Genomic DNA, 27,183 nt, shown 5'->3' with positions numbered 1-27,183 from the left:
CACAGAGATGTTATCATCTAAACCTTGTTTCTGCACACCATGCAGAAAGAGCAGCTCAATTTTATGAAACGATAATTGGACATTGCACAATTTGTCATCCACAGATCTTGGGGGAGGGAAAATCCAAACAACCTTACAATGGTGATCTTTTAAATTTCAAGCTAAGTAATCATATTATTTGGTGATTTTGGGGGAGCTGAATAAAGAGGGGTAATTCACATAAGAAGTATTAATCCTTTTCTTGTAAGTAAATCACGCATGGAAGGGCTTAGTTTCTGTTTTCATTTACTCAGCTAATGTAGGAACATGATATAACTTAACAGCGGCTGATTCAGGCTACAGCATAGTAACACACAACCTCCCACCTGGACCACCAAATAACATGACTCTATGTCAGAATCCACTTCTATTTTAGATGGAGTCCCTAATTTATATAAACAATATTCATTGTCCAGGATAAAAAAAAAAAAGGGTAACGAGAAAATGCAACACCCTCTCCACCCTCCACTACAAATTCCGTCTTCTGTAAGTGCTTCATTAGAAAGTCCATTACCTGAGTGCTGATAGATCTGGTTCCATCTGTTGCCTCTACTGTCAAGTTGTAATTTGATTTCTGTTCTGCATCAAGAGGTCTAGCGACAATGATAGTTCCAGTGCCCTTGTCCACATCAAATCGACTGTCATAGTTGCCACCTTGTTCAGGAAATTGGGAGAGGGAGAAGTTCATAAAACACAGCACTGTTGCATGATTTTCATGTATGATCATGTTCTGTCTTCAGATGCTTAATGAAGGTGGAACTGTATACACACATATATACACTTATTTTAAACCCCCGGGTTTTTTTCTGGTAATATGATATGCTGCTACTTACAGATATTTAAAACTGATTACTGTTGGACAAAGCTGATTTGTCTGGCTCATGGAAAGTTAGCAAGTTAGAGAGATTGTTTCCTTTTTTTTTTATTTTTTAACCAGAATTTAAAGATTCCAAATAGCAGGAAACAGAATTACTAGGTGAAATGCGACAGTTCATTCTTTGCAGACAGTCAGGCTAATTAGTGAAAAAATAAACTTTTTATCAAAATACACGAAAATCCCAAATCAGAAATACTGTCAAATTTGTGTGATTTGGATCAGAGTATAAATTACTATACTCGTATATGACTATAGATAAGGTTGAAAAAGCTACAGTACCTCCAAAGGATTCTCACCTCAACGCTGAGTATATCTAAAGGACTCGCTATCTAATTCCTACTGAGATAAGCGGGACTCAGATAGGTGCTACAGGTTTAAATGCCCAATGTTTACATATGGGCAAGCTCCTTTTCTGAAGCAAATTATCTTAACTTGCCTTGTGAAACTTTCAAATTACCCTTCGAAACATAGTTAAATAACCATGTAGATCAATAGCTACACTTAGTCGTTTAAACATTTAATTGATCATCATGATGCCACCCCGAGCAGACTGTCATGAGAATACAATGTCCATTAAGTCCAAATATTGTTAGCAATGATAAATACTGCCATTTAACTACAATTGCTTTAGACCTCTCAATAAACTGCCTAAAACGGAGGAATCAATTTTTATTTTGGTCAAGCCAGCGCTAGATATGGCAAAACAATTTCTTCTAATTATGTGCATGTGTTTCTCTAATTATATTTTACACGGATAGCATTCAGATATCGTGAGTGGGTTTGGGTTTTTTTTAATGAGTTTTTACATGCTATGATTTGTAAATCACTGAATGCCTTTTAGGAAAAAACAAGGCTACAAGTGAGAGGGTGAAGTTCCAAAGGTTGCAAATTTATACTTAATCCAAGAAAGAACAGTAAATACCGAAATGGGCCCCCATTCACATGTAGAAAGGCTTTCATCGTCAGAAGGTTCCATTGCATGACAGACATATCAGTTTAGGAAAGATGGGCTGGATTCTGCTTCACTGGATTTAAGATATTTGATAATGACAAAGATAACGTAATTTTTCTAGTTTCACTGAAAGCCAGCTCCTCTTACTGGCCCAGCAGCAGTATCTGAATCACATGAACGGGTATAAAGTGGACAGCATGAAAGGCAGCAGCCTTTTTAATTTTTTTTAACAAGCGTACATGACATTTTTTTAATGGGCTTTGTGCAAGATGTCAGCTTCAGAAAGTGAGTCTCTAACCGTTTTCTCAGATGGCTAGGAGAGGAGAATTTAATGTCTCAATGAAGACATCTCCATTTTAAGGGAAGATCAGGGTGAATCTGTTCATTCAGTTTCCCTGATACAAGAATAAATTCTCTAACCAACTTTTTGTTCTTCCTTATCAAGGAAATCACAAAGGCCTTGTCTAATTTTTGTAGCACTGGTGATACCTGGTAATCCGCTGAAGCAGAACTCAACCCAAACTTCTGCATCTGGTACACTGAAAGTGTAACAGCAACAGTTTTGGCCAAAGTCAAAACTGGATGCTCTGAATTGATGCTGTATCAATGTAATGATGACAAAACAAAACAAAAACGAACCTTTCACAAATGCAACTGTGAGCACTTTGATTTCCGAAGGGTTAATAAAATAAATATTTTATAAATGTACGCTTTCATTTCAGATCTCATAATCTGGTAATAAATTATGTGATCTCAGCAGATACCTTCTGCTGTACAGTTCAGGTCACAAGCCATCTGAAAGATGTAAAATACTTCACTAGCAAGCTTGTCTCCTGGCTCAGCCAAAAAGAAAGAAAGCATGGAAAGCAAGCACAGAACACAAAGGAAAGCTGTCAATCAAATTAATTCATGCTATTAGAAACAGTAAAAGAGGGCAGTATAATGACCACCTGTAAGAGTAGCAGATAATTCACAACATGATCACGTATCAAACTTTCCAAATCACTTTTAATTAGAAAACAGTCAAAATAAAATGGTTTATTTTACGTTGTATGGACAAGTTCGCTCCTTCCCCTTTCCTGTATATGCCTTTCTAAAAACAGCAGGAAAAGATCATCTATTTTCTGCTTTAAGCATACAATAAAAATTATGTAAATGTCCAAACTGTGCTGCATACTTAAAAGAAGCAAATCAAAATACCGCTATCATCAGAATTCTACTCAGATGTACACACTGTTCAGAGTGCACAGCAGTTGAAGCAAACTAAAAAGGACAACAGGAAAGTACATCCCCAATCTAATTAACAAATTTTGCTAATTAAAGACCCCAGGAAATGCCATTGCTGTACTCTGTGGAAACTCTCAAGACCTCTGAGGCCTCTTCTATCTGCTCTCTTTCATCTCCATGAACCACTCACCTTTTCCTGACAATATCCCTTTCTTAACCTTTCCTCTAATGGACTCTTTTTGGTCTACAGCTGTTTCTGTTTGTTGTTGACTGGATGACCCTGTTTGAATTCGAGCACGTGGAACCTTCTTCTCTCTCCTGCTCACTTCAGTTATTTTTATATTTTCTGCTTTTCTAGTCCCACATCTATGTGTGTGTGTTTGGGAGAGCAGTAAAAGAGCAGCCTCAGTCGCAAAATACCCCTAATGCAGACACCTCTTCCCCTGGGAGAATGCGAAGAGGCATCTTGAACTCTTTATTCCCTCTGCACAGTTGTACAGATCTCTAACCCCTTGGTTTGTCTAAACACAAACACTTTTTATTCAGCTACGATCTAGTTGGGCAGGAACTCTTTTTTTTTTTTTTTCTTTCTCCCAGAATACATTATAAAGAACCATTAAAAATAAAATCTATAAATATTTAATACATTAGAAATTATTATCAATATCGTCACAGGTTGTTCACGCATTAAGCAAGCATTTAGGGGAGGAGCTGTGTTTGTTCTCCTGTGCTTGAAGGTTTTCTGAGAACGCCCTCAAATATTTGGCATTTATATATTCTTGATACACATATCAGTTTTACAAACTTTGTTTTTAACTGTTGCTGTTCTCAGAATCCCTTAGGAAACGCATACCATCAAAACAGACCTTAAAAATAATTTATTTTTTAAGTAATAATTCAAAAAACGCTCTCCCCAACAACTTAACACCATAATTTTGTCTGAAATGTTTAGCAGTGACCAAGGTGAAAAGGATCCTTCTCTCTCTTGTGATTGTGGTGGAAAAATCCCAGTCTGGTGGGGCTATTTTAGGACCAGAAACAGTTCACCCCATACAGATACCTCTCCTGAGACAAGGCTGTGCTATTCTCCTTGATTCTGAAGCACGTAACACAGGGCAGAACATGTTTTAGTATCAGCTATACAGTGAACAGGCCTAGTGAGTAAGCCTAAAATTGAAAAGTGCTATTCATTTTGTCACCACAGCATCAACGTACAGTCATATTACTGATTAGAATTCCCCGTTGGATGGTAGAGGCTAAGGTATGACATAGTAGCGAGAATATGTACAGGAAGAAGTTTGCTGGGGTTAGGAACATGGCAAGCTTTCCTTTTAGTATTGAATCAAGGGACAGCAAACTGAGAAGCAGCACAGAGGACAAGAAATCAATGTGAACAGTATAATCTCTCTTCGGGTGGACTATCCCAGTTTGCAGAAAACTGGCATTTTATTTCTTTCCCTATCCTACAGTCTATGAGATTGATTTGATTCGTTTTAATTTCACTGACACAATATTCATAAGTCATTTCCGAAACTGCAGCACAGCAGATATTCTGCAATGCAATTTTAATCTTTGATATATAGTGGCATTGACAAAAATTGAAAAGTCATTTTGATTTATAATGAAATAAGGGGAAAAATACATATCCACAGATAAAGAATGCCAAAACATTGCATTATTTAGAAGAACGATTAAGAAACCAAGCTGCAATGAGCCCTCTAGTATCTCAGACTCCGTGCATTTGTTTCTAATAATAAAAGCCCTTAAGGCATCCTTACCCGTTATGTCAAACCAAAGTGGTGTTCCAAGAGGTTCAACAGCTATTACGCCAATCATGTGAGCAACCGGGTCACTTTCCATCACCGTAAAAGAAAAAAAGGCTTCCTCAAAATAAATGGGCTCTGTGGGTGGGACGGGCTTTGGAATCCATTCTATGTGAAGCCGTGTAGTTGATGATTTTTGTGGACGACCATTATCTACAGCTTTAATCTGTGAAACAGACACATCTTTTAGGCTACAGGATCACATAAATCATTATGTCACATAAATGGAAAAGTAGTAATAAGCTCCAAGCGTGTTTGCTTGTGTGAGATATACGCAAAAAGGTTAAGTGTCTCTCAAAGTGCCACTTGCCCTTCATTATCTGCAAATGGAGAAAAAGTATGCAGCACCTGATAGTAGCACAAACTGTTACCATAAATTCACTTTTATTTTGCTTTCTTCCTGAAAGAGACAGAAACTGATTGTTTATGTTCCCTCATGGTGTTCGTTATCTGTCAAGTTCCGGAAAAGAACAGCAGTTGCTTGATTCTCTTTCTCAATACAAACATCTGAAATCATCCTTTAAAAGCAAAAAAACGCAAAACAAACAAACTCAAAACAATACTTCTGGATTTGTTGAAGCTTTCTTCCTTTAGATACTGCAGTCACTCATCTGCCAGCTACTGAGTAAGAAGTGATGAGAATACAGATAAAAGAAGACTTTGTGTATTCATGATATACAAGATTTTGACTCACTGAAAGGATATCATAGTCCCTCGCTGCAGAAAATTTCTTTGATGAAACCACTCCAGTTTTCGGTTCAATAAAGAATTTGCCGTGTTCATCACCATCTTCAATGCTGTAAGAGATCTCTGCATTGGGGCCTTCATCTTTATCCGCAGCGATAACTCGATAGATCGGCTCTCTCCTAGCACTTCTCTCTCGTTCTGGCTTACCGCGCTCTGGAAGCTGGATTTTGTAGAACTTTTGCAGGAACTGAGGCTTATTGTCATTCTCATCTAAGACCTTCACAATCACCCGTGCAATCGTTGACTTTGCAGGAATACCGTTGTCCGTTACCGTTACCTGGTTTTATTAAAAAGGATATGGTTAGCGCTCAATTCAAACAGGGTCTTTCCAAAAATGCTCTTTTTAAATCAGATTTTCCTACAACTGCCTAAGACAACTGTAAAGTAATTCCCTAACTTCAGTTACTTAAAGACCATTGTGCACAGTTATTTGGTGAATATTTACAAAAGGCGCTACAAAAGTTTATTCTGCTACTATCTTAACATTTTGATGTTTCAATGTATGGCACGTAGGAGTCAATATATATATATTAAATCTATTTCACTATTTTGCAGCATTGTAACTGAAATATTGAGTACAGGAACAGCACATAAGGATAGTATCTCTGACAACAACTTCACTGTAAAAATATCATAATGTACTTCCAGCCTAATGTTTTCATGCAACTTTTCAATTTAGTAATTTGATTTTACACCTCAAAGGATTTCATAAGAAAATAAGTTTCAGAATTTGACAGGCTTATGTACTAAAAATCCCTGTATTTTAAGACATAAAAATCACTACCTTGTTTGAAAGAAGCCTAAAAATTGCTTTTTACGGAAGACACACAACAATCTATTTCCATGGACTAAACGAAATGGGAAATTAAAGCAAGTCTGCTCTTCCAGCAATAGTCAACATTTCTACAAAAAAGCCAGGAAATGAGTATGAAATCTTCTAAAACATTAATTCTAGGACTGATCCCGTATTATTGGTATGGGCAGTGAACAGAAATATAATAGAAGAGTTATGTTAATTTGAAGTCAGAAAACAGAAAAAAAAATCCTTACCTACTGGAAAAGGATCAAACTGATGGAAAATTTAAGTTCATTTACAGGAATAACTCCTACCTATTTAATCCCTTATTAGTTAATAAGGGGTTAAATATAAGCAGATGTAAATTACTTTACCATCTACTTCAAAGAAGAAAAGGGTAGGGGGGTTATATCCCTGCTTCCTGCAAGAGCTGGGTTAGTAGGAGAGTTACAGAATCAGGCCCATCATTTTCTGGCTGTACCCTGCCATCCACACAAAAACGAACAGGCTCAGACAGACACCAGGCATTTTCAAGGGAGAGTTTAGCTGCTACTACATAAAGCATTTAAATACAAATTCTTCACTGATAACTGTATTACCTGACCTTTAGCAGGTTTGACTAAATCTCAGTTTCTGAAGGGGATATTTTCCAAAAAATTGGCACTAAAGACACATGGAATAATGATGGGTAAAGACATTTTTTTGTCAATCTTTTGTGTTCTTTTCCTCGCTTTCTCTTTGATGTTGCGTTGGTTTTGGTTTTAGCTGTAGAATTTTTATCCTTGTGTCTCATTTTAAGAACAATTTTATGACCTAGTGCAGCACTCTTCCTCAGCCTTTCTATGGTCTTCCCTTCATTTTCTTTTTCTCACTCCTTTTTTTTTTTTTCTCCCCCCCCCCCCCCCCTTTAAAGTCATCTTCCTTGACTTAATTCGCCTTCGTTTTATTACATAGAAACGGATGTCTGAAGGTCACCTATGCCAGCTCTGCTGCAATTAGAGGAAACTGATGAACTGAGAGATGCTCACCTTAATTCTAGTGGCTGCTTGTCAAAGCTGCAGGGGAATGCAAAAAAAACCCAAAACAAAACAAAAAACCAAACCCCCCCAAAAAACCACCAACCACCCAGTTTTTCTAACATATTCTATAGGAAATGTGTTACATGCTGCAGTTTCCTTTTGGTTTTGAGTTTGCGAGGAAGATTTAAGTCTTTACTGGGAGGAAGCTCCATATAGAAGTCAGTCACTAGAGTAGCACTGGGAAAACATTATAGGGAAGATACATGGTTGGACTCAATGATCTTAAAGGTCTTTTCCAACTGAAATGATTCTATGATTCTAAGCTCAGTGCTGTGGAGGGCGTTAAACCAAACCAACCCCCTCTATCTCAAATAAAAAACCCTACACACCACTGATACAGGACACTGCATTTCCAACAAGCCCACCCTGATGTGGGGAGAACAAGTATTTTTCTTCAAGAATGTGGATGGTGAATTCTTTCACTGGTTCTTAGGATGCTCTGGGAAATTTGACTATGGAAAAGCATAAGGATTCAAGGAAAACATGGCTACAAAATAGTGAAATGAATACTAATGGAAGACTACAGTTGAATCCCTGATGGAAAAAATGAATTTACATTGACATGAATGAGGACATGATCAGATATTCTTGTTTTTTTGCCCTTTCTCGTCTATTTTAGGAAAAAAAATGGAAATACAGATGAAACATGGTATAACTTGCAAGCATGAAGAAAATGAAAAAGCATAAGTAAAGTGATTAACCACAACAAAAACACATGAAATACAACATGAAATGCAAAAGTTCATGCTCATCTCTAACAGATGGTAGGATTTCCACATATATGAATATGTGTTCCCTTTACTACTTGTAATGGAACACAACCATGTATCTTTCAGTTTGCAAAAAACCCAAAACACATCCCAAAAGAGGAAATTCCAAGGGGTGTGGAATAACTTTTTGTTAACATAAAGTTAGCATTACCCTGATCCAAGCAGAAAGAAAATGGCAAATCTGAGGAAAATCTAGTTGGATTTGAATGCCACATCAGTTTTGAAGGCATTACTGACATAACAAACAGACTACTAAGATACAAGAGAATAACACGAAGCTAATCTAAGATAATTGCATTTAAAAAAGTGACAGTTGGCACTCAGAAAATAGTTACAAGTTGGGAATAAAAGAATGGGGCATATTAATTACTATTATGTAAGCAGGAGTGCAATCAAGGATCAAATTTAATAGCAAACAAGGAATAAACCCACCAACCCATCTGGTCAACATTTCAATGCTCAATTAATTAGCCAGATGCTCGGCACTTGGCTCATAATATTGCCCATCATTCTGTGCATTTCTGGGTTTCTTTCCAACCTATTTTCAAAGGTGTCAACATAAAGCTAACAAATGGGAAAACTGCTACTTTGGGCCATGCTGTCTGTCATTCTCGCTCTCTAGTTACGAGTTCTTTTGCTGGATACTTCGCAGACTTTTATTTAAAACTTTAACAACCAGCTGGGATTCAAAATGAAGGAAGAATGAAGAATTATAAACGATACTAGCAGGCAACCACCAATATTCCAAACTAAAGAGCAATCAGCTTAATCTAGTCTCTTTATAGAGAAAGCTGAAGCCAGGAGGATTTACGTACCATTGTATGATACTGTAACCTTAAAAAACAAACAAACAAACAAACAACTTTGAGTCCTGTACATGTTATCTTGTAATAATTTAGGTTAAATTAGCAGGCAGGACTGCTAGCAGAAAACTGTCTGTAATATTACACTGCTAGTGTGATCTGTGGCATAAATTTTGGCCCAGAACAAGAAGCACCTCCCACATACTGCCTCGCTGCAGCCTGAGAATTCACACAATCCTTGCACCGTTCTCAACAGGCAACGTGGACATGGCAACCCGCTGCCAGGGATAAGGTATGTGTGTTCAAAGCCATACTCTGCCAGGTGGCTTCAGGGTCAGAGAATGATCCACAGCTCATTTTATTTTCTGTACAGATCTAATACAAAAGCCAGCACAATATGCATAGGAGCAAAAGTCATGAGATACCAATTTTACAATTAATATACATAGCAGTGGCCAAGAAATGAGATATAACTGACATGAAGTGCTTTGGGAAACCGACACAAACAGATTTAAGGAGGTAATTTAAAAGAGAATAATATAGTGACTTTACAGGAATAACGTGCCTAGTACTAAACCAGATTTGCCAATTAACTTTGCTATGAGTACTACTAGAAACACACCGCAGAGGAAATTCCACCCTACTGCTACTTTTGTGCAGAGTTATTTCCGAAGCTGATACAGAAATGAAAATAATGATAAAAATTTGGCCCAACAGCTGCATTAATCCAGCTTGCAATGCACCAAGCAGACAGAAGACTGTATGTACACTGGAGTTCTGAAAAAGGATAGTTTGTGCTATCAAGGAATAGCATTCATCTCCAAGTCTATGCAGTCCTATTAGAAAACCTTTCTACAGATTTCATAGGTTTTGAGTAAGTGCAAACTTGCTTCTCCAGCTTTAATGTTAGTTTTGCCGACTCACACTGCAGTCCTTTATCTATCATCCAGGAGAAAAGGTACAATAAAGGTTCCAGATAAATCTTAGCATGTAAGTATCACTGTGAAAATTAAGTGCCACCACACTGCACGGCAACATTGGGAAACTGGAAGACTCACATTAGTCTATGTGTTTTTCCTTCATGTTGTTTGACAGAGAATGAGAATAGGTATTACATGAATTCCAGGTGATCAATTAAATGTAGCTAAATAAAATTATGTCATGAATTTCATGCTCTTGGACTCCGAATCTATAAGGCATATTTTGCAACTCATCTACTTATGTGATTGATAAATATGTTATGCAGAAAAATGTCTACTCACTTACTATCTGTTTGTATTCACAATGTTAAAAAAAGATTCTACACTTCTTTTTCAGAGGTCTATATTCATCAAAAGGCAGGCTGAAATAGCTATTCCAATAATTACAGAGGAAAAAAAAAAAAGGAAGCACACTCCTCCTTTTCCTCCTTTTAACAATCATGCCTTTGTACTCTTTGAAAAAACAATCTTGGTTAACCGATATAAAACCAAAAAATTGCCCTTGATCTGCATATTAACTCTTTTCTTATGAAAAAGTCACAACACACTGTTTTTATAAGATAGGTAGTTTTGTGTATTGCAATATAATGATCATAGAAGCAAATTATTTCTGAAATCCAGTTCTCTAAATTCTTCATATAGTAATCAAGTATGGTAAATTTAACTCTCTGTAAAAGAGCAACGAACTTACTGTTTTTCAGAGAAATAAAGAAATTATTTACCTCCAGTATATGCTCTCCCTGCTGCTCTCGATCTAGTTTTCTAGATGTGGTTGTAATTAGACCTGTAAACATAAAAGAATAATTAATCAGAGCCTTAAAGAAAATAATCTGAATCAAGGTTAGGTTAAACCAGTGGTTACTGATATACCCAATCTCAGTTTCTTCTTAGGTGGTCTCTTCTATTATTGCAGAACTTGCGCTTTCATTAAGGGAAGGGGTGAGGGGTTTCCAGTCCTTAAGGGCCTTGAAAATATTCGTTGCAATCTGGAAGCTACATGGCTGTAGCCCTCCAGACACATACACTTCAATTTTCCAACACATCTGTGCATGTCATGCTTCTGACAGGAGTAATGTATGCAATTCACTCACATGAAGTCTTGTTTTCAGAAGGTGTTCATACACCTTATTCAAAGGGTGCTTACAGACATGATTTGAACAATTACCAATCTCTTCAGAAGAAACATCTGCATATATTTTTAGTGATAACAACAGAAAAAAAATGACCTGAAGAGATGTTGGATGGTGGAAAGCAGAGCAATTTGTGTGCATTGGCTTCATTTGGCAATGACAAGGAGCCAAAGGGTTGCTATTGGCAATAGCGGAGAATGACGACAAGTTTTTGATGCATGATGTTGTATTTTGTTGCAAGAGTTTGATACACCTTTGATGCAAGATTACGAAAGCATGATGAGTTTTACTCATCATGAAGAAAGTCAAAGAGCAAGAGGTGACAAAAAGACAGTGAAATCTAAATACAAAAGGATCTTATTTGAATTAATTCTCCCTACCAGTAGGTTCAAAATTTAAATCACTGAGTTTCTTGAAAAGTAAACTCAGTCAACTCTCAGTTGTAATTGCATGGTTTGGTACGGTGGGGGTTAACCGTGCCATGGATGCAGACACAAGAGATAACTGTTTCTTTGCTACACAAAGCCATCAACCTGTTTGCAGGTACAAGTTGGCCCCCCAAACACCATCACTGTGTTCACATGGCACTGAGCCCGCGCTAGTAAACCCTGCTAGACCCAACTTGGCTTTTCAGGGAGCAAACACCAAGATTTGGATTCGCCTGACTCAAGCCCTGTTCTCTGTAGGAAGAATCCCGCATATGTTAGAAGATGCTGCAATGTCATGAGACCTTTTATGCAACTGTCCCAGCTTTTTACAGTGACAGAAAAGCACTGACATCTCGATCCTTAATTGTCAAACTGAAAAACAGGAAAGCAATTACCCAATTAAGGACAAAACAGAGAACAAAACACAGGCTGCATACTTCATGTTCCTTTTTCTAACTGTAGTGTAAGCTTATTATTAATAAAACCTCTTATAAGCAAAATTAAAATCCATTTATAAAGTTTTCAGGGTTGATCTGCTACAATAAGCAAGCCTTCAATTTTGTCTCATAGCAGATAAAAAAATAGTGCGTAAGTAAGAAAAGCAATAAAGATTTCAGTTTCACTTAAAAGAGAAAGGCCAATAGAAACAATTGCATACCACCAGTGCCCAGCTACTCAATGCTCCTGTCAAAATAGAGTTGTAGTCTACACATACCAACAAAATAGACAGTCTGCGCTAAATAATATTAACAAAACCTATATAAGGCAATATTACAGCTGTCAAATATTCAAACAACTGTTCTTCAAATAATGCCTGCAAAACAGCAAATAATGGCTGTTCCAATTATGGTCAAACCTGCCCTTGTTTTTCCAGCCATTTGGCTTGCCGTTGTGCCAAATCCGTTATATTCACCTAGTATTCTAGACAAAGATCTATAATCTTCTCCTACTTTATCTTTTTATGCTTTTGCAACACATAGAATATACGTGTGTAATTGTTAGGATACATCTTAGTGGTATTATGAAGTAATTTCCCTTCATTACAAAGAAAGCGGGAATAAAAATTAAAAAAAAAAAAAAAACGAGGAAAAAATGTTGCATTGATAGTCTAAATTTTAAGGCAGGGGGGACAGGGAAGGGAGAAAAAAAAAAAACAAAAAAAGGATGTGACAACTATGTATTAACCTCCTTGAGTTAATATCTTCCCATCGAGATTTCAGAGCTGTGAACAATGACAAGTGAAAATATTTATTGTCACATATTCTAAACAAAGCTTCCTCCCAATCTGCTGGCTAAGACTGGCCAAGGCACACCTTTTCTTTTCACAGGCTCTACGGGGAACAGCGCAGAACTGTTAACTGGAAATGAACAAATGGCAGAGCAGATGCCTCATCTGCTTCCCTCGAGCAAAGGGACTTGTAGGTGACTTCAAGAAACACAATCTCTCCTAAACACCTCTTTCTACTGAGTACCTCTGGAGAAAGCCGGCAGAAGCCCTCCCATGAAGCATTAATCCCCCTGAGACTCACCACAGTTGCAAGGGAAAAGGGTAAATTTCAGCACAGCCGCTAAAGGAGTTGGCTGTTCAATTGCTGGGTTGAGGATAGGGAGGATCCCCAAAAGCACAGGAAGAATGAAGTAATTCCAGCAGAAATGTCTCGTTATGCTTGCATTTCTCTGAATATCCAATATTCAGTCTACACCCTCTGACAATATTAGATTCCATCTCTCACAGCAGCAAGAAGAGAATTGCTAACACATGAGAGCAGAAAGATGGCACCCTTCAACAGCTTCCTACCCACTCTTCCCCCAGCAAGAGCCATTAAGACTGGATGCACCGCTAATAAATGCCAACTAATACTTTGGGAAAAAAATAAAAATACGCTTATGCAGCAGGCACTCCAGACAGAATTCTATCATGCACCACTACTCCACATACTATAGTTTGTTAAAGAAAGTCTAGTTCCAGATATAATTTCTGCTAATGAATGTACAACTCTATACAACTCGAATGGGTAAGCAGAAAAATATCCAGTAAGAACAAAATACATGCTTTCATCTGTTAAAACTTCCAGTCTTTTCAACCAAGCATGCCACACTTCTGTTAAAACACTTCGGACCAATAACAGAAGGGTTTAGTCTTCACCATATATATCCTGTATATTCAGCAGAAACTAATGCCAACAAAGGAAATGTAACACTTCTGGATTTAGAATCACATACACATGCATGACATTCTTTTTATTTAACTCTTTGCTGCTAGCCGCTTTCCTAAGCGGAAATTTAGCTTCAGTCAAGTGTTTCACTACAGCTTAAGATTGTAAAAGGTTTGGTTATGGCAATCACTAAGTTTTTCCATTTTTTCCAAGTTTTTGTATATTATAAAATGTTTAATGCTGCATCGACAGATTTCATCACCTGTTGGAGAGCTTTTCTGAATTAAGGCTGTGATAAGGTCGAGTGTTCCCATGCAGTGTGGCTTTTGTGACTGCACATCAAGATGGTTGGGGAGAATCTTTGCACCTAATATAAGTCAGGTTGCTGCAACAGAAGCCACCACCCTCTTCTTTCTACTGAAAACAAAAGTTCTCAAACTTTTTAGATTGAGCTCCCTTCTCTTTTTCTGTAACAGTTTGGAGATCTCCTTGCCGCGTCCCTCCCTCTACACAAACAAATGAATAACCACACCTTTGCATACACCACATCTGCACAGAGGTGACAAGTAAAGGATCACTTCAACCTCTGAAGAAGTCTGTAACATAAGCAGTTTTGAAATCCTTATTATAAGGGGGGGTAGAATCTGTTCACTGCTGAATGAGAGAAATGAGAGCATGTGTTGAGAAACAGATCACTGGACAAAGCATTCATTTTTGAGGCAAAACTGACTCCCAGAGCATCGTTTTGCAGTCATATTTTCCCATTTTCCTTCTGCCTCCTCTTACCACCCCCCCACTCCCCCCAAAAGGAACAATGAGTTCCAGTAATTCACATTGCTATTATTCCACCTGGGAATCAATGCACGCTATGGCAAGATGGGTCAAGTTTCCTTGGGAAAACACAAGTTTATAACAAACATGTCTAAGCTAATGATGAGCAAATGGTATCTCTAGCGAATTGGTGCAATTTTTCTATTCAGTAATGTTTCAAAATTCACCTCAGCAGAAACATTTTCATAATAGTGGCTTAATAATTTAGGGAGTCTGTGGATAAACCACAGTTGTTCTGCCTCACTATCTGGAGAGGTACTATAATGAACTGAGTAAACATCCGTAACGAAAACAAAATAAAAAACCCAGACCAGGTAACACATACAACTGTACTTTTCTCTCTTCATTCCTCCTTTGAGTTTACATTCTGGGGATATCCCCTGTCTATTTGAGGTCTACTGAAAAATCAAAATAGTTACAGCTGTATTCAAATAAAATTTACTTCAGATTTCTATTTTAAACAGCATTAAAACAAACAGACAAAAACGTAACAACAGCATTCAATTACATAAATATAAATAAAAGCACTACATTTGGAACAGAAAATAGCACAAGGGAGCTGACATTAGCAGGGATTTATTTTATCCCATATAAGCTTTCAACTCCGTGCACAGTTACATCACGTTTACCTCTGTATCTGAAAAACAGCACATCAACAACAGCTTCCATTCCATGCTGAAACGGCAATCTCTTTAAAAAACCATAGAACACTAGGTGGGTACTGCGTTAAGAATGTTAATATTAATGCCATGATGTTAGCTACCTTTATAGCATGGACGATCTCAGCAATAAATGTAGCATCATCAGAAAAAGCCGTCGTTGCAAGGAGAAATACAGTTTCTCTGATCTTTGAATGCATTGGCACTGGAGGTTTAAGGAAGCGTGGAAAGCAGCTACAACATTTTTTATCACCAACTTCAACAGACACAAGACATTGGAATTCAATATGGTAAGGGAGGGCACGTTTTGTTGATGAGATTTTTGTCTTCTATGTTGAACGCAAACCATAACCAGTCAGCAGAAACGGTTTCTCTGGACTGCATTAGCGCAACTCAATCGGTTTAAAGCTTTAGATAAATTTACTGATAACGTATTGTTATTTAAGTTCTCGTTCCCCCACTTCAACCTCAAAAATGACAAATTACTAATGAATGCTAAAAACAATTATCTTGGGATTTTCTTTACAAGCTCTTAATATATAAATCAGTGTAAGAGTTGAAGTAAGCATGAATTTTAAATTCACATGTGGCTGCAATGATAATCTAGTTTGACGACTGCATAACACAATCCTAAAGCACTAGGCAAATTACAGCATACATTCTGCAAGTCAAAGACCAATTATGTCTCTTCAAGTGATAAAAGATGCTGTTGCACCTCAATGCTGGATCACCTACTAATCATCCTCATTAAGAAATAGTGTATTATATCTAATTCAAGACAGCTTTCCCTTCTAGACAGGGGAATAGATCCTTCTTTTGTCTAAGAAGTCCACTGGAATCGGCAGTTTCCTCCCCATGGAAGTCCTTTGTGTGATCAAGTCACATCTTAAGACTTCTCTGATAACACAGCGAGCATCAAGTCTCACTGTCAGGAAGATCTCTTATGACATTGTTTTAAACTGCCTCCAATATCTCAACACTTTCTGAAATACGGACAAAATGATGAGCACAATAATCCACGATTGTTTCACCACTGCCACAGATAGACAACTATTTTTTTCAGTCTCCTTCCTTTCAACTCATTTCATACCTAACTTACTTTACAAACAATGACCATCAGAAAAGGCCAATATTTCTTTTATAAAGATGTTCAGATACACTTTTTGGCAAGACTGCAGTCAAATCTTGTCCTCTACGTAAGCCAAGACAAGGCTTCACAACCAAAGTAAATAAACAGGTTAATAAAAATAGGTCAATTAAAAGTAATAGCAGAGGGATTTAAGAACAGATTTCAGCTTTGCAGCTGACAAAATATAAACTCCATGTCTTACCAGTCATGTATAGGTGGTGATTATAAGCTAGACAGTGTGCCATTGTAACATACCACCATGAAGGCAGGCTGCGGAGTTAAGAAACAAACAAAATCATAGACCTAACCAACTATCACAGTGGAGAAAGCATATCATAAAGGAACTGAACAGCTTTGGTTTACATAGTCCTAAAGACAGTTCGTTAGAAATTTGACTTGCTTTTCATTCCTAAACTTTTCCTTCTCTTAAGCACCTTAATAGCTCTCAATAAAACCAGCAACAGAATTGTCACCAGTAATTTTCAAGTGCTGAAAATATGACTGTAAACTTACTAGTCCCAAAAGAAACTACCAGTATCATTTACAATCACATTAAGTGGTTGCAAGTGCCTCTTCTGCTCAAGTAAAAGATTTAAAAGCAATCATTGCTGTTATTTTAATAAAGACTGTAAAAACGATACCACTTTTCAAGAGAAATCAGGACCCCAGGTTCCTCTTTCCACCCTCTTAGCTGAACACTCTATCCATTAGCTACAGAGTCATGATGTTGCTTGCTTATTCTCTCTGGCCTCTTGAACCTTACCTTTTTTTTGCTATACAGTTGTTTCAGTAGAACTTGCACAACTTACAGCCTGGCGGCCTAGGGGACTTTCCTAGACAGTTTAAATCCACTTTTGGGAGTAAAGTTTTTCATTTCATGTACGAACTTTCTCATCAGGGTATTTTAAAAAGAAAAAAAGAGTACACCACCCTATAAACAGACAGTTTCAGAAAAAATCCAAGGGATGTCTACTGAGTACACTGTGCTGAAACTGGTTTTCCCTTTTTGTTGAGTATAGCATAACTGCACTCAACCAGTGCAGTCTTTCATGGCTTTGGTGCCTTTCCCCCTTCATTTTCCATCTGCAGCAGTTCAGGCAAAAGGCAGCAGGATATTCCCACAGTATACAGGCACCAAGGTCAACTCCAGACTGAAGGAGCTAAAATGCATTATAGAACTACACACTGTATTTGCTTTTCATATCACCTTTTTCTCTGGTTTGGGGTTTGGTTTTTTTCTTCTTCTTCTTTTTTTTTTTTTTTTTAATGCACTTCCTTATTCCTGGTTCAGATGCGCATGCTCTGGATTTCATTCACAAAAATAATTTTTGGCACATTTATCACAGCTGAATAAAATGTTTTGCCCTTTGAATCGTAGTCCATGAAAAAGCAAAGTAATAATCGAGATCTCAGTCCTACCCAAGTCAGGACTGCATCAAAAAAGGGATAAGTAGCCTAGTCCACAGCGGCATCCTTGTGTCAGCACACTGAAACATTTATTGAAGTACAGTGATATCAGTGTTTATGAGTTTGTTACTTGTTGCCAAGACAAGTACGTAGGGTCAAAAAGTAAGTACTTAATCCTATGGCTGATATTTCATACCACCAGTTACCATGTTAATCAGTAACCAGGCAATTTAACTACTCAATCGTACTACTACGAAGTATAAGTGCAAGGTGCATATCTGAAGTTGAGTCACATCCCTGAACTATTTTAACAGCATCCAGATATAAAGACCTGGAATTTGCTGATCAGAGCACTCATTAATCATTTTAGTGACTGGAGGCAGGGAGCAAAGACAAGCAACGCACCAAAGATTATTAACGTATGGTATAAGGAGGAAAAAAACACTTTATACAAACAACTAAACCATCCAATCCAATAAACATTGCAGAGCTTCAATTTCAACTAGATTTCAAATGAAGTGTAGAATCTGTGTTTAGTGATCATACAATTACAGAAAACTGCTCAAATGTGTCTTACAAGGTAAACCATATAGTTTTAAATACTCTATTTTCAGTCTGGATTTACTAAAACAGTGGTATAACTGCTTCTGCAGTAATTCTTTTAGTATTTGGTAACACCATTTGGGGAATAATGAAAAGCAATATATAAATAATCACAGACACCCCAAAAAGCTATAGTAGAAAAAGAAACCTATCTAAGATCCTGCCTTCTGAGTACTCGAGAGCATTTAGGATGCATCCAGTTTCATTGTTAATCGTGTTCTTTTGGTAGCTTGTTCCTCCCATACATAAAAAAGATAAAAAAACAGACCTGTAAGTCATAAGCAGTGTAAGAGGATTTTTTTTTTTTTAAAAAAAAAGGTACTTAAGAAATAATAAAAAAATAGCTAAAATAATTTTGAATGGAAAATAAAACAAATCCCAAGTATCATTATTGAAAGGAAACTGGTAAGTGATGATAAATTTCCCATAGAATAAACTTTGATCTTACAATCAACAGAACACTATAATTTTTTGTTATCTCTTTGCTTACCTCGCAAAGATACTCTTGCCTTCAGCACCATCTGATATACTAAAGCCACACCAATTCAAAGCTCAAATGCCTTCGGTAATTAACTCTAAGTAACCTGATCTTCATTACTTCATTATCTCATTTTGAGACATATCATCTTCAATGAGTAAGTACAGAATTATTGCCATAAGATGTCACATCATCTTGAAAGATCTTTTCAAATGTGACATAATCTTACTGCATTTAGTGCTTGAACAAAGAAAGAAACCCCCGTGCTCCTTTCCAAACTTGGCTTCTTGGTTTTTTTCCCTGGACAAAGGAAACGCACTTTTCAGCTTCCTGTAGCCAGCATTGAGTTGTTAATATGTTTTAAAAAAAAATGGTAATCAGATGAGAGAAGGATTTAAGACCAATTATTAAAGGATTGAGGTTAGTTTTGAGGTCACTTCCTCTGTCACAGAAGTTTTACAATTTCACAATTAATCTCCCATAAAACTGTTGCAACACACATGTGGATTAAGGAAGATTGACAAATTCACGAAGAAAGAACATACACAGTCTTTGGAATTTACTCTGCTGGTAAAGCTATTTACAGTTGGTAAGTATTGTCTCTGAAATGCAAAATTTAATTTTGAACTTTTTGTTTTAACTGAAGTATTCATCAACATGCAAATTTGTAGTTAAATAACAACAACCATAAAGTCTAAGTCTGCATGCATTGCTACTACATCTCGCTACGGAAACAACCTAAACGTTAATACAGAGATTTAAAAAGTTATTAGAATACATGACTTCAAAGAGGAACATCAGAGTAGGTTTCCATGTTGGCTGTTGCCTTGATGTCACAATTCCTCTTATGCAACTCAACTGTTTTTTACCAAGACTGTTTTTTAGTCACAAAATAGTGTTTTGGAGGCAATTAGACAGGATATAACTAGTAACAGCATTGGTTGAGAATGACTATAGTAACAGGAGAAATTATTGAATACTTTTGGGCAGTTAATAAAATTCTGTGAACAGGAAAATGTGTTATGGGGGAAGAGTAGAAAGTTTGATACTACAAGGAATTCTTTTTTTTTTTTTTCCCCAAAGTATGAGAACAGCTGTTTAAAATGTTTTGACAAATTACGGTGATAATTACAGCAAAATAAAAAAATCGAAAAATCTAATTCAAGTTTCTTAGTATTTAGCATATTATAATAAGGAAGAGTCTTTTGGGAAAACAGTTTCCAAATAACCCTACAGGATGCCAGAAAATTGAAGAGAAGTACTAGTTTTAAATGTGGTCTCCCTTATTATAACCACCTTGGAAACAAAAGTGTAAAAGGAGGGTTTTGATCTCAGTTATCTTAGCAAATCTAAGACTCCATCTACATAAAGACAAATGAGACCACCCGCTGGACCTAAACGTGCACAGGTAATAAAATACCACCAGCACACAACAGTAATCTTTCATACTTAGGTGTAGCTCGTAATTCCATTACAATACCATACTAGTAACTGATGCCACCAAATAACCCCAAAGAAAACAGGGGAGTAAGAAGCCACACAAAATACATTTTAATTTTAAAAACATTCATTTTAATCTAGATAAAATTATTAATTCATGAAAGACAAACTCATCAGAGAAAGTCACAATGTTTTACTTAACTAACATTACATTTTAAAATATAAAAATGTGAAAAATAATATTTAATTAACTAATTTGTAGAGAATGGATATGAAACTAGCTAACAGACTGTTATGGACAAAATCTAGTCCCTTCAATTTTGAAGATTATCAAAGGGGGAAATTTATCTTCCAAACGTTTATCACTGGATTTTTTTTTTGTGTGTGTGTGTGTGTGTGTCTCTCTCTCTCATTTACTTATTTCACTATTTGTTTTTTATTAATCCAAACCATAAGGATTTCCTTAAGAAAGCTCATCAGTTGCAAGAGATGGTTGGTCTTACTTTGTCTACTTCAGAACGGGCCATTCGATTTGAAAATACAGTCTTCTAAATTTGAAAACGTAGACAGATTCAAGAATGCATCTCCTTAAAAAGCCAACACACAACTATATTTCTATTGTTGAAATACAGAAGGTTTTTGAAGGACTCGAAAAAGATGAATGACAAGTGTGATTTGGCAGAGGCTTTTTCAACATTTATCACAGACACTGACACTGGGCGTAAAAGTTTTTATCTTGAAGGAACTGAGGCAGGAACTAAGAGTAGCATGCCAGAAAAAACATCATATGATCTAACACCATGAATAAAAACAATTCCTTTTTTTTTTACTTTTATTTTTTTTTAAAGAGCTGCCTCATTCCAGTGTTCTCTGTATATGGATAAACGAAGCATAGATTAGCACTTTGAGATATTTCAGGGTTCTGGGCAGCCTTAAGCCTACAAATAACCTTCTTGGAATTTTCTTCATCTACTCATTTAAATCTTTCATATGAAAGAAAAGTTGAGGCAACTGTGTAACAACTTTGTTAGATACAACTGTCCTTATTATCTTCTCTCCTTTGATGTTAAGGATGGTTTATGGATGACATATGTATTTACTAAAGTACAAAGTTGTTCAAATGACACTAAGTATACTGGGATATTTCCAACACCATTACATGCTTTGTTTTGAGGCCACCTAACTCCCTATACATCTAAACCCTAAAACATTAATTTCTAAGTGAGAATTGAGGATTATATGATGCTGCTGCCTCTCCCCCCCATCCCCCACCCCCCCCTTTTTCATTTGTTTTAATTGCACATTATTTCCTACATTTACAGGACAGGATACTACTAGAACAAGCGTGGAATGCACTGCAGTTTCTTATCTACTGATTTAGAGGGAACTGCTTTTCTAACAACCATCTGTAAATACCTCCATGCAACACTCATGACAGATGATCACCTAAACTGCTGCCAAAGGTCTTGTCTCAGCTCTCAGAAAAGCTGAAGAAGAATTTTATAGCTGACTCCTGGTTAGCCTTTGACTGCGACTCCACTGTAAATTTTGCAGATAGAAAAACTATATTATATCACGTATGTTTTTGCTGGGATTGATCTTTTATTTTCATCACTCAAAAATCAAGCCAAGCTACACGTGAATCAGGGCGTTAATTCTCAGTAATCTTCTCTTAATAGGAAATTCATCAATACCAATGTTATAGTGTTGTTATATACACATGCTCCATTAAGTTACACTACTCGGAGAGCCTATGAACACAAGACTGGAATCTTTGAAAGCCATTATACTGTGTGAAGATGGTACCATGCAAATGGCTCACAACACTATCTGATCACTGTCTCTTCCCTGGATAGAATTATAGTTTCGCACGTTATATATTCCAGCTCAAAGAACATAGGATATAGAGGGAGTCTGCCTCCATCGCCATTACTGCATCAGAATATGGAAAAATTGAAAGCAAACCTCACTTTCTTTTAAAGTCCTGCTTTACAACATAGATCATGCAGAGTATGTCCTGAAGTTTTATGTAGATCGAGGGACAGAAAAAGGAAAAGGGAAGGACTTACTACATTCCTGTTTGTTTCCCCAGCTCCTACCATTTCTCTTTTTCCAGAGAGATGTATGAGAACAAATAAAATAAATAAATAAAAATCCCCAGAACCACTACCTAAAATTTAAAAGAAGTTATCACTACATAAATGCTTGCAAATAATTTTTAAAATAGCTGCCTATAGTACAGCAAATATTCTATCTTTTCAAGTGCTACACCCCTAAATATTGTAGAGTGAGCGGACGTGAAGATGTTATTAGAAATTTCACAGATATTAACTTGTCTTCCAAGTTTCAAAGAAGATCAAGTTGAAAATCACCAGCCTAATAGCACTTCAAGCGCTCTAAACAATATTTAAAAATGAAAATAAAAGTGGGTTTTTTTCAGAATTAAACTCTTTTTCTAAATGTATCTCTATATGAACTTTTGTTTACTCACGTAACCCTCTCTGGTTGCAGGAGTTTGACAAACATTTGGGTTAAATCTGGTCACGTTTTCAGTAAAGGTAAAGAAAAAAAATATAATCTGTTTTAAAGACAGTGTAATCAAATACTTTATTTTCTTTGCATGTGACAGGTAAACAGGTGGGCACGCTTTGAGCTGCGTGACTTGAATGAACAATAATTGAGCCTGGCATTGTTTGCCAGCTACAAAAGTAACAAGAACAATTTCAGTGTTTGGGTTTTTATTTAACTTTAAATCACATTACTGTGCAATGCAGTAATACTGGTTTTATTCAGGTTCTAAAATATTAGGTCAAATGGGATTAAAACCCACAAGCCGTTAAACGACAAAGATTTCCTTTGTCAAAATGAAGCCAATACTACTGTGCGGTCACTGGCCCTTCATTTCCTCACCAAGTAATTCCCAGTGTTATCGGAAACCCATGGAAGTTGTTTGCAGCTGTACCCATTTCCTATTTCACTTCACTCAGTTTCCAAATCTCACACACAGACACATGCAGAGATACTGCTTTAAAGGTTACAAACAGTGTAAAAAGATAAAATCATGTGAGGTAGATGATCTGCCCATGAGCTATTAGCATTTTATAACTTCACAAAGCTCTAACAATTACTACAGATGAACAGACAGCGAGAGCCACAGACTAAGTGTTACCAAAATTCTAATCCTGCTGTTCGAAAGAACAAACTTTTTATATTAAAATGGTGTTCTATTTTGGGGTTGCATATATAAAAATGCTTTAAATCAGCACTTAATTTGAAGGTTGATGTTAACTTTGTAATGCATGTTTTGAGGTGTGTTACAATTTATGAAACAAAACCTGACACAATCCTAAATTTCCACAGGACCAACTTAGTGTAAGTACTTTCAAAAACTTGAGGTAGTAAAAAAGTGCATAGAAAAACATGAAAATAAGAGCAAAAGGTTCTGAAATGGGTAATTACTCAATGCTTCTGCTGGAATTCCCTATAAGAAAGGCCTTATCTTAATGGCCTAACTCCTACACCACAGGATTACTGATTTCCTTAAAGGAATGTCCGTGGCATTCTCATGATAATACCCAAGTGCTTCATAAATATGAATGAATATATCTTCACAACACTCCCGAGCAATTAGGTTGCATAATTATTCCTATCTTATACCTGCAAAACTTAAATATGGGGAAATTAACACTTGTAATTAATTTTGTCATTCTCCTGTCCAGGTTATGAAGCCAAGTCTAGCTTTTGGAGGTATGCATTATTTTCATATCCAGCTGCATTAAAGGCATAGAAAGCTATACTATTGCACTCAGCATTTTGCAAATCTGACTCAAAACCGTTATATGAAGTACTGTCAAGTAACTCCCTGCCTCATTTGCTATTATTGTTTGAAATTTCTGAAGTGAGACATGGCTTCTGGACAAAGTGTTATTTGCCACCCAACCCTGAGTCTTTCCCCAGGCTGAATCTAGTTGGTACAATAAATGTAACGGAAGTTCCAGGGGAGTGGAAATAAGCATACCAATTTGGCAAAAAGATCAGAAATTATTTCTGTCTGGAATACATGGGCAACGTAAACCAAAAGAAGTACAAGAGTCTTCCCTCATGCTACATGGATACCTGGTTAGGGTTCCCGTTTCTTACTCAGTAATACCAAGGGGAACTGGAACTCCTTTCACTATGCAAATGCAGGTTTAGCCATTCTGATGAATATACTGCCACTTACAATGAAGTACTACAAGCTTCTTCCAAGGCACCTTAACTCAGCAATCTTTGAGATATTAATTGTACAAAGGCTGTATCACTGAGTAGCAGCCATATTTTAAAATCGTGGCATAGCAAAACTATTCCATCCATACGGAAACAGATACAGAGCCTAGGGGAATTCAGTGAGCTCCTTTTGTTTAGAGAGTTCAGTCTAATGGCTCTAGTTCTGCAGCAATTGAGGATGTTCTGCTTGTCTCTTAAAGGTCCATGTTTTACATATGACTTGTTGAGCTGAGTACCTTTCTTCTAATTTCACATGAAGTTTTGCAATCCCACAATTTAAAGAATAAAATAGAAGACAACTAGAAAACACAGGAAGCAATGATAGAAAAAGAATTTTGCTCTAGTCCACTACAATGGCACTCTGGGGAACTGTTAAGTATACGTTTTAAATTGGGGAGCCAGTTTGCATACTACCCTTACAATTCTTACCAGATGCAACAAAAAGTTTGTATTTAATGCACGTCCCACTCTCCTGTCTCAGACAGAAAGAAATTACATGTTTTGACTGAAAGCTCTTTGTAAAATGAATACAATAACTCTCTCTTGAATTGGCACTAACAGATCCATTTCTAAATGGTTAATCCAATACAGACTACAAATTATGTAATCATAATTCATAAACAGCTCATGAATGTACATTTATATACAATAGTATTATCAACTATTATTAGTGGATGCCATACTAAGTACCTCTTCCACTTTCTCTAAGAATTACTGTAATCCTGCTATCAACTCTCATGCTTCCAACATTCCTCTTCAAAAGAAATAAAGCAAATTAAGATCTTATAATATGAAAGAATCAAAGACGGAAAAAAAGTAGAAATCTGTCCACTCAATATGATTGTGTAAAAATAAAAATATTCAGTAATTTAATTCAAACAATACAATATTCAATTGTATTTTGTAAATACAACCATGGAGCTTACATCAGTGAGATGTAAAACTTTTCAGTCCTGCAACTCGACTGGAGTTGAATTGCTAACTTTTAAGCGAAACAGGTCATTACTCGTTCCTCAAAGCATCCATTTCTGTCCATTTGTTGCTTTGTCAAACAAAACATATCCAAATGCATCCAATGAAATACGATAACTGCAACTAAGAATACTTTGATAATTAAGTTTCAAAGTCTTTGGCCTTGTTACAAGGTAATTACAAAATGTAAAAGAAGAAAAACCCGAACAAGCAAATAAACCACACCCACAATAAACAGTGAAAAATTACCAAACTAGTTTCTATTATACATACCAGAAAAAATATTGTACATTGTGAGCTACAAAGCACAAAACCCCAGAAGTTGTTTACTCTTATGTAAATCCTTTGCTTCACGTGAGTGTTGCTTGAAGTGCAAATCTTTTCTGATCCTCAGTGCAATAACTCTAGGGTTAAGTGCTGAGATTAACCAGAGAGTCCCAGGACCTGTGTTCTGAATAGCTATCAAGTTCTGCCAACTCCAGCTCCTTCCATCTAAACATATTAAAGTGCCTTGGAACTCCACCGTCTTTGTCAATTACTTCTCTATTTAACTACAAGCTATTCTGCAAGAAGTTAAGCAGATCTAAATTAGTTACCATAACGTACATATTTGTCTAAAGCTATGTTCAGGTTGAGCATTAAAGTTGTGGAATTAGTTTTTGCTCCAATTTTTTTCCTGCAAATAATATTATGATAACTATTTTTATTACACCTGGTCGACTCATGTGTACAGCAGCCTTTTTTCATTACATGGAAACTCCAAAACTAAAGAAAATGCTATTTCATTTGCTTTAATGAAAGGCCAGGCATATCTGAAAAGACTACAAAATGTCTTGTGACAGACTGTGTTACATACCCTGCTCCAAAAAGTGAAACAGCATTTCTGCATGCAAAGCAAAACTCAGCAACGTTTCTTTAACTAAGCTATTTTATAACTACTTAAAATAAGAAAGGTGTTCTTAAGTGCCAGTGAAGATTTACTGAAGAGGATACTCAGAAACTGATCACTAAGAAGCACACACTACTTCAGCTAGCAGCATTGTTGATAAACAGATGAGTCAATCAATAGCTCTTGTCGTGAAAAGAAATCTCTTCTTTCTGTGAAAGATGAACCATATCCTGCGTAGGTCCATGTCAGTCAGTTTCATCATCTAACAATTCAGGATTATTGCACAAAGACGCAGACATCTTAGTATCAAGCCTATAAAATTCCAGAGATTAATCAGCTACTTACAGAGAACAGAAAGCAGTATTTTACTTGATATAGGTTACATATAGGTTATTGCTATTTATAATCTGTACTGCTATTATCTGTAGGAGCTGTAGCCATGGACCACAATACACTAGTGTTAAATTCTATAAAGAGACAGAAAACGATGGATCCTTGACCTGGAGAGGAGACAATAACATACTATCAGCCGGAACATATTTTTAGCACTCGCCACATATTTTAAGATTCCCAACTCTAGCCTTTCCTTGACTTGGACTGAATGCCATTGCAGTCCTCAATTTGCCTTTAGGGCTGCACAGTGGCCCGAAATAACATCACACGCTTAACTCTCTTACTCTGTCACTTTCAGTGTTGTAATGG

General features: G+C 36.5%; 1 protein-coding gene across 7 annotated transcripts in view; it reads right to left on the bottom strand.

Annotated features, from left to right (window-relative positions):
* Positions 1-27,183, bottom strand: part of FAT1 (FAT atypical cadherin 1) — a 112,650-nt gene that overhangs the window by 44,134 nt on the left and 41,333 nt on the right. For 5 of the 7 annotated variants that reach the window (XR_010071108.1, XM_063335066.1, XM_063335068.1 and 2 more), the window contains exons 4-8: positions 10,816-10,877; positions 5,613-5,942; positions 4,874-5,084; positions 2,633-2,701; positions 554-693 (exon numbers count right to left, since the gene is read on the bottom strand). Coding sequence is in view for 6 of the 7 variants with exons in the window: in XM_063335066.1 (XP_063191136.1) it covers positions 554-693; positions 2,633-2,701; positions 4,874-5,084; positions 5,613-5,942; positions 10,816-10,877 (812 nt within the window). In the remaining variant the exon portion in view is untranslated. The remainder of the gene's footprint in view (positions 1-553; positions 694-2,632; positions 2,702-4,873; positions 5,085-5,612; positions 5,943-10,815; positions 10,878-27,183) is intronic. The other 2 variants (XM_063335069.1, XM_063335072.1) reach the window with 1 other exon arrangement.

This window comes from Chroicocephalus ridibundus, chromosome 5, assembly GCF_963924245.1.
Source record: "Chroicocephalus ridibundus chromosome 5, bChrRid1.1, whole genome shotgun sequence".
NCBI classification, from domain to species: domain Eukaryota; kingdom Metazoa; phylum Chordata; class Aves; order Charadriiformes; family Laridae; genus Chroicocephalus; species Chroicocephalus ridibundus.
Note: the sequence above shows the minus strand (reverse complement) of the source record. Positions and strands in the feature narration are given on the sequence as shown.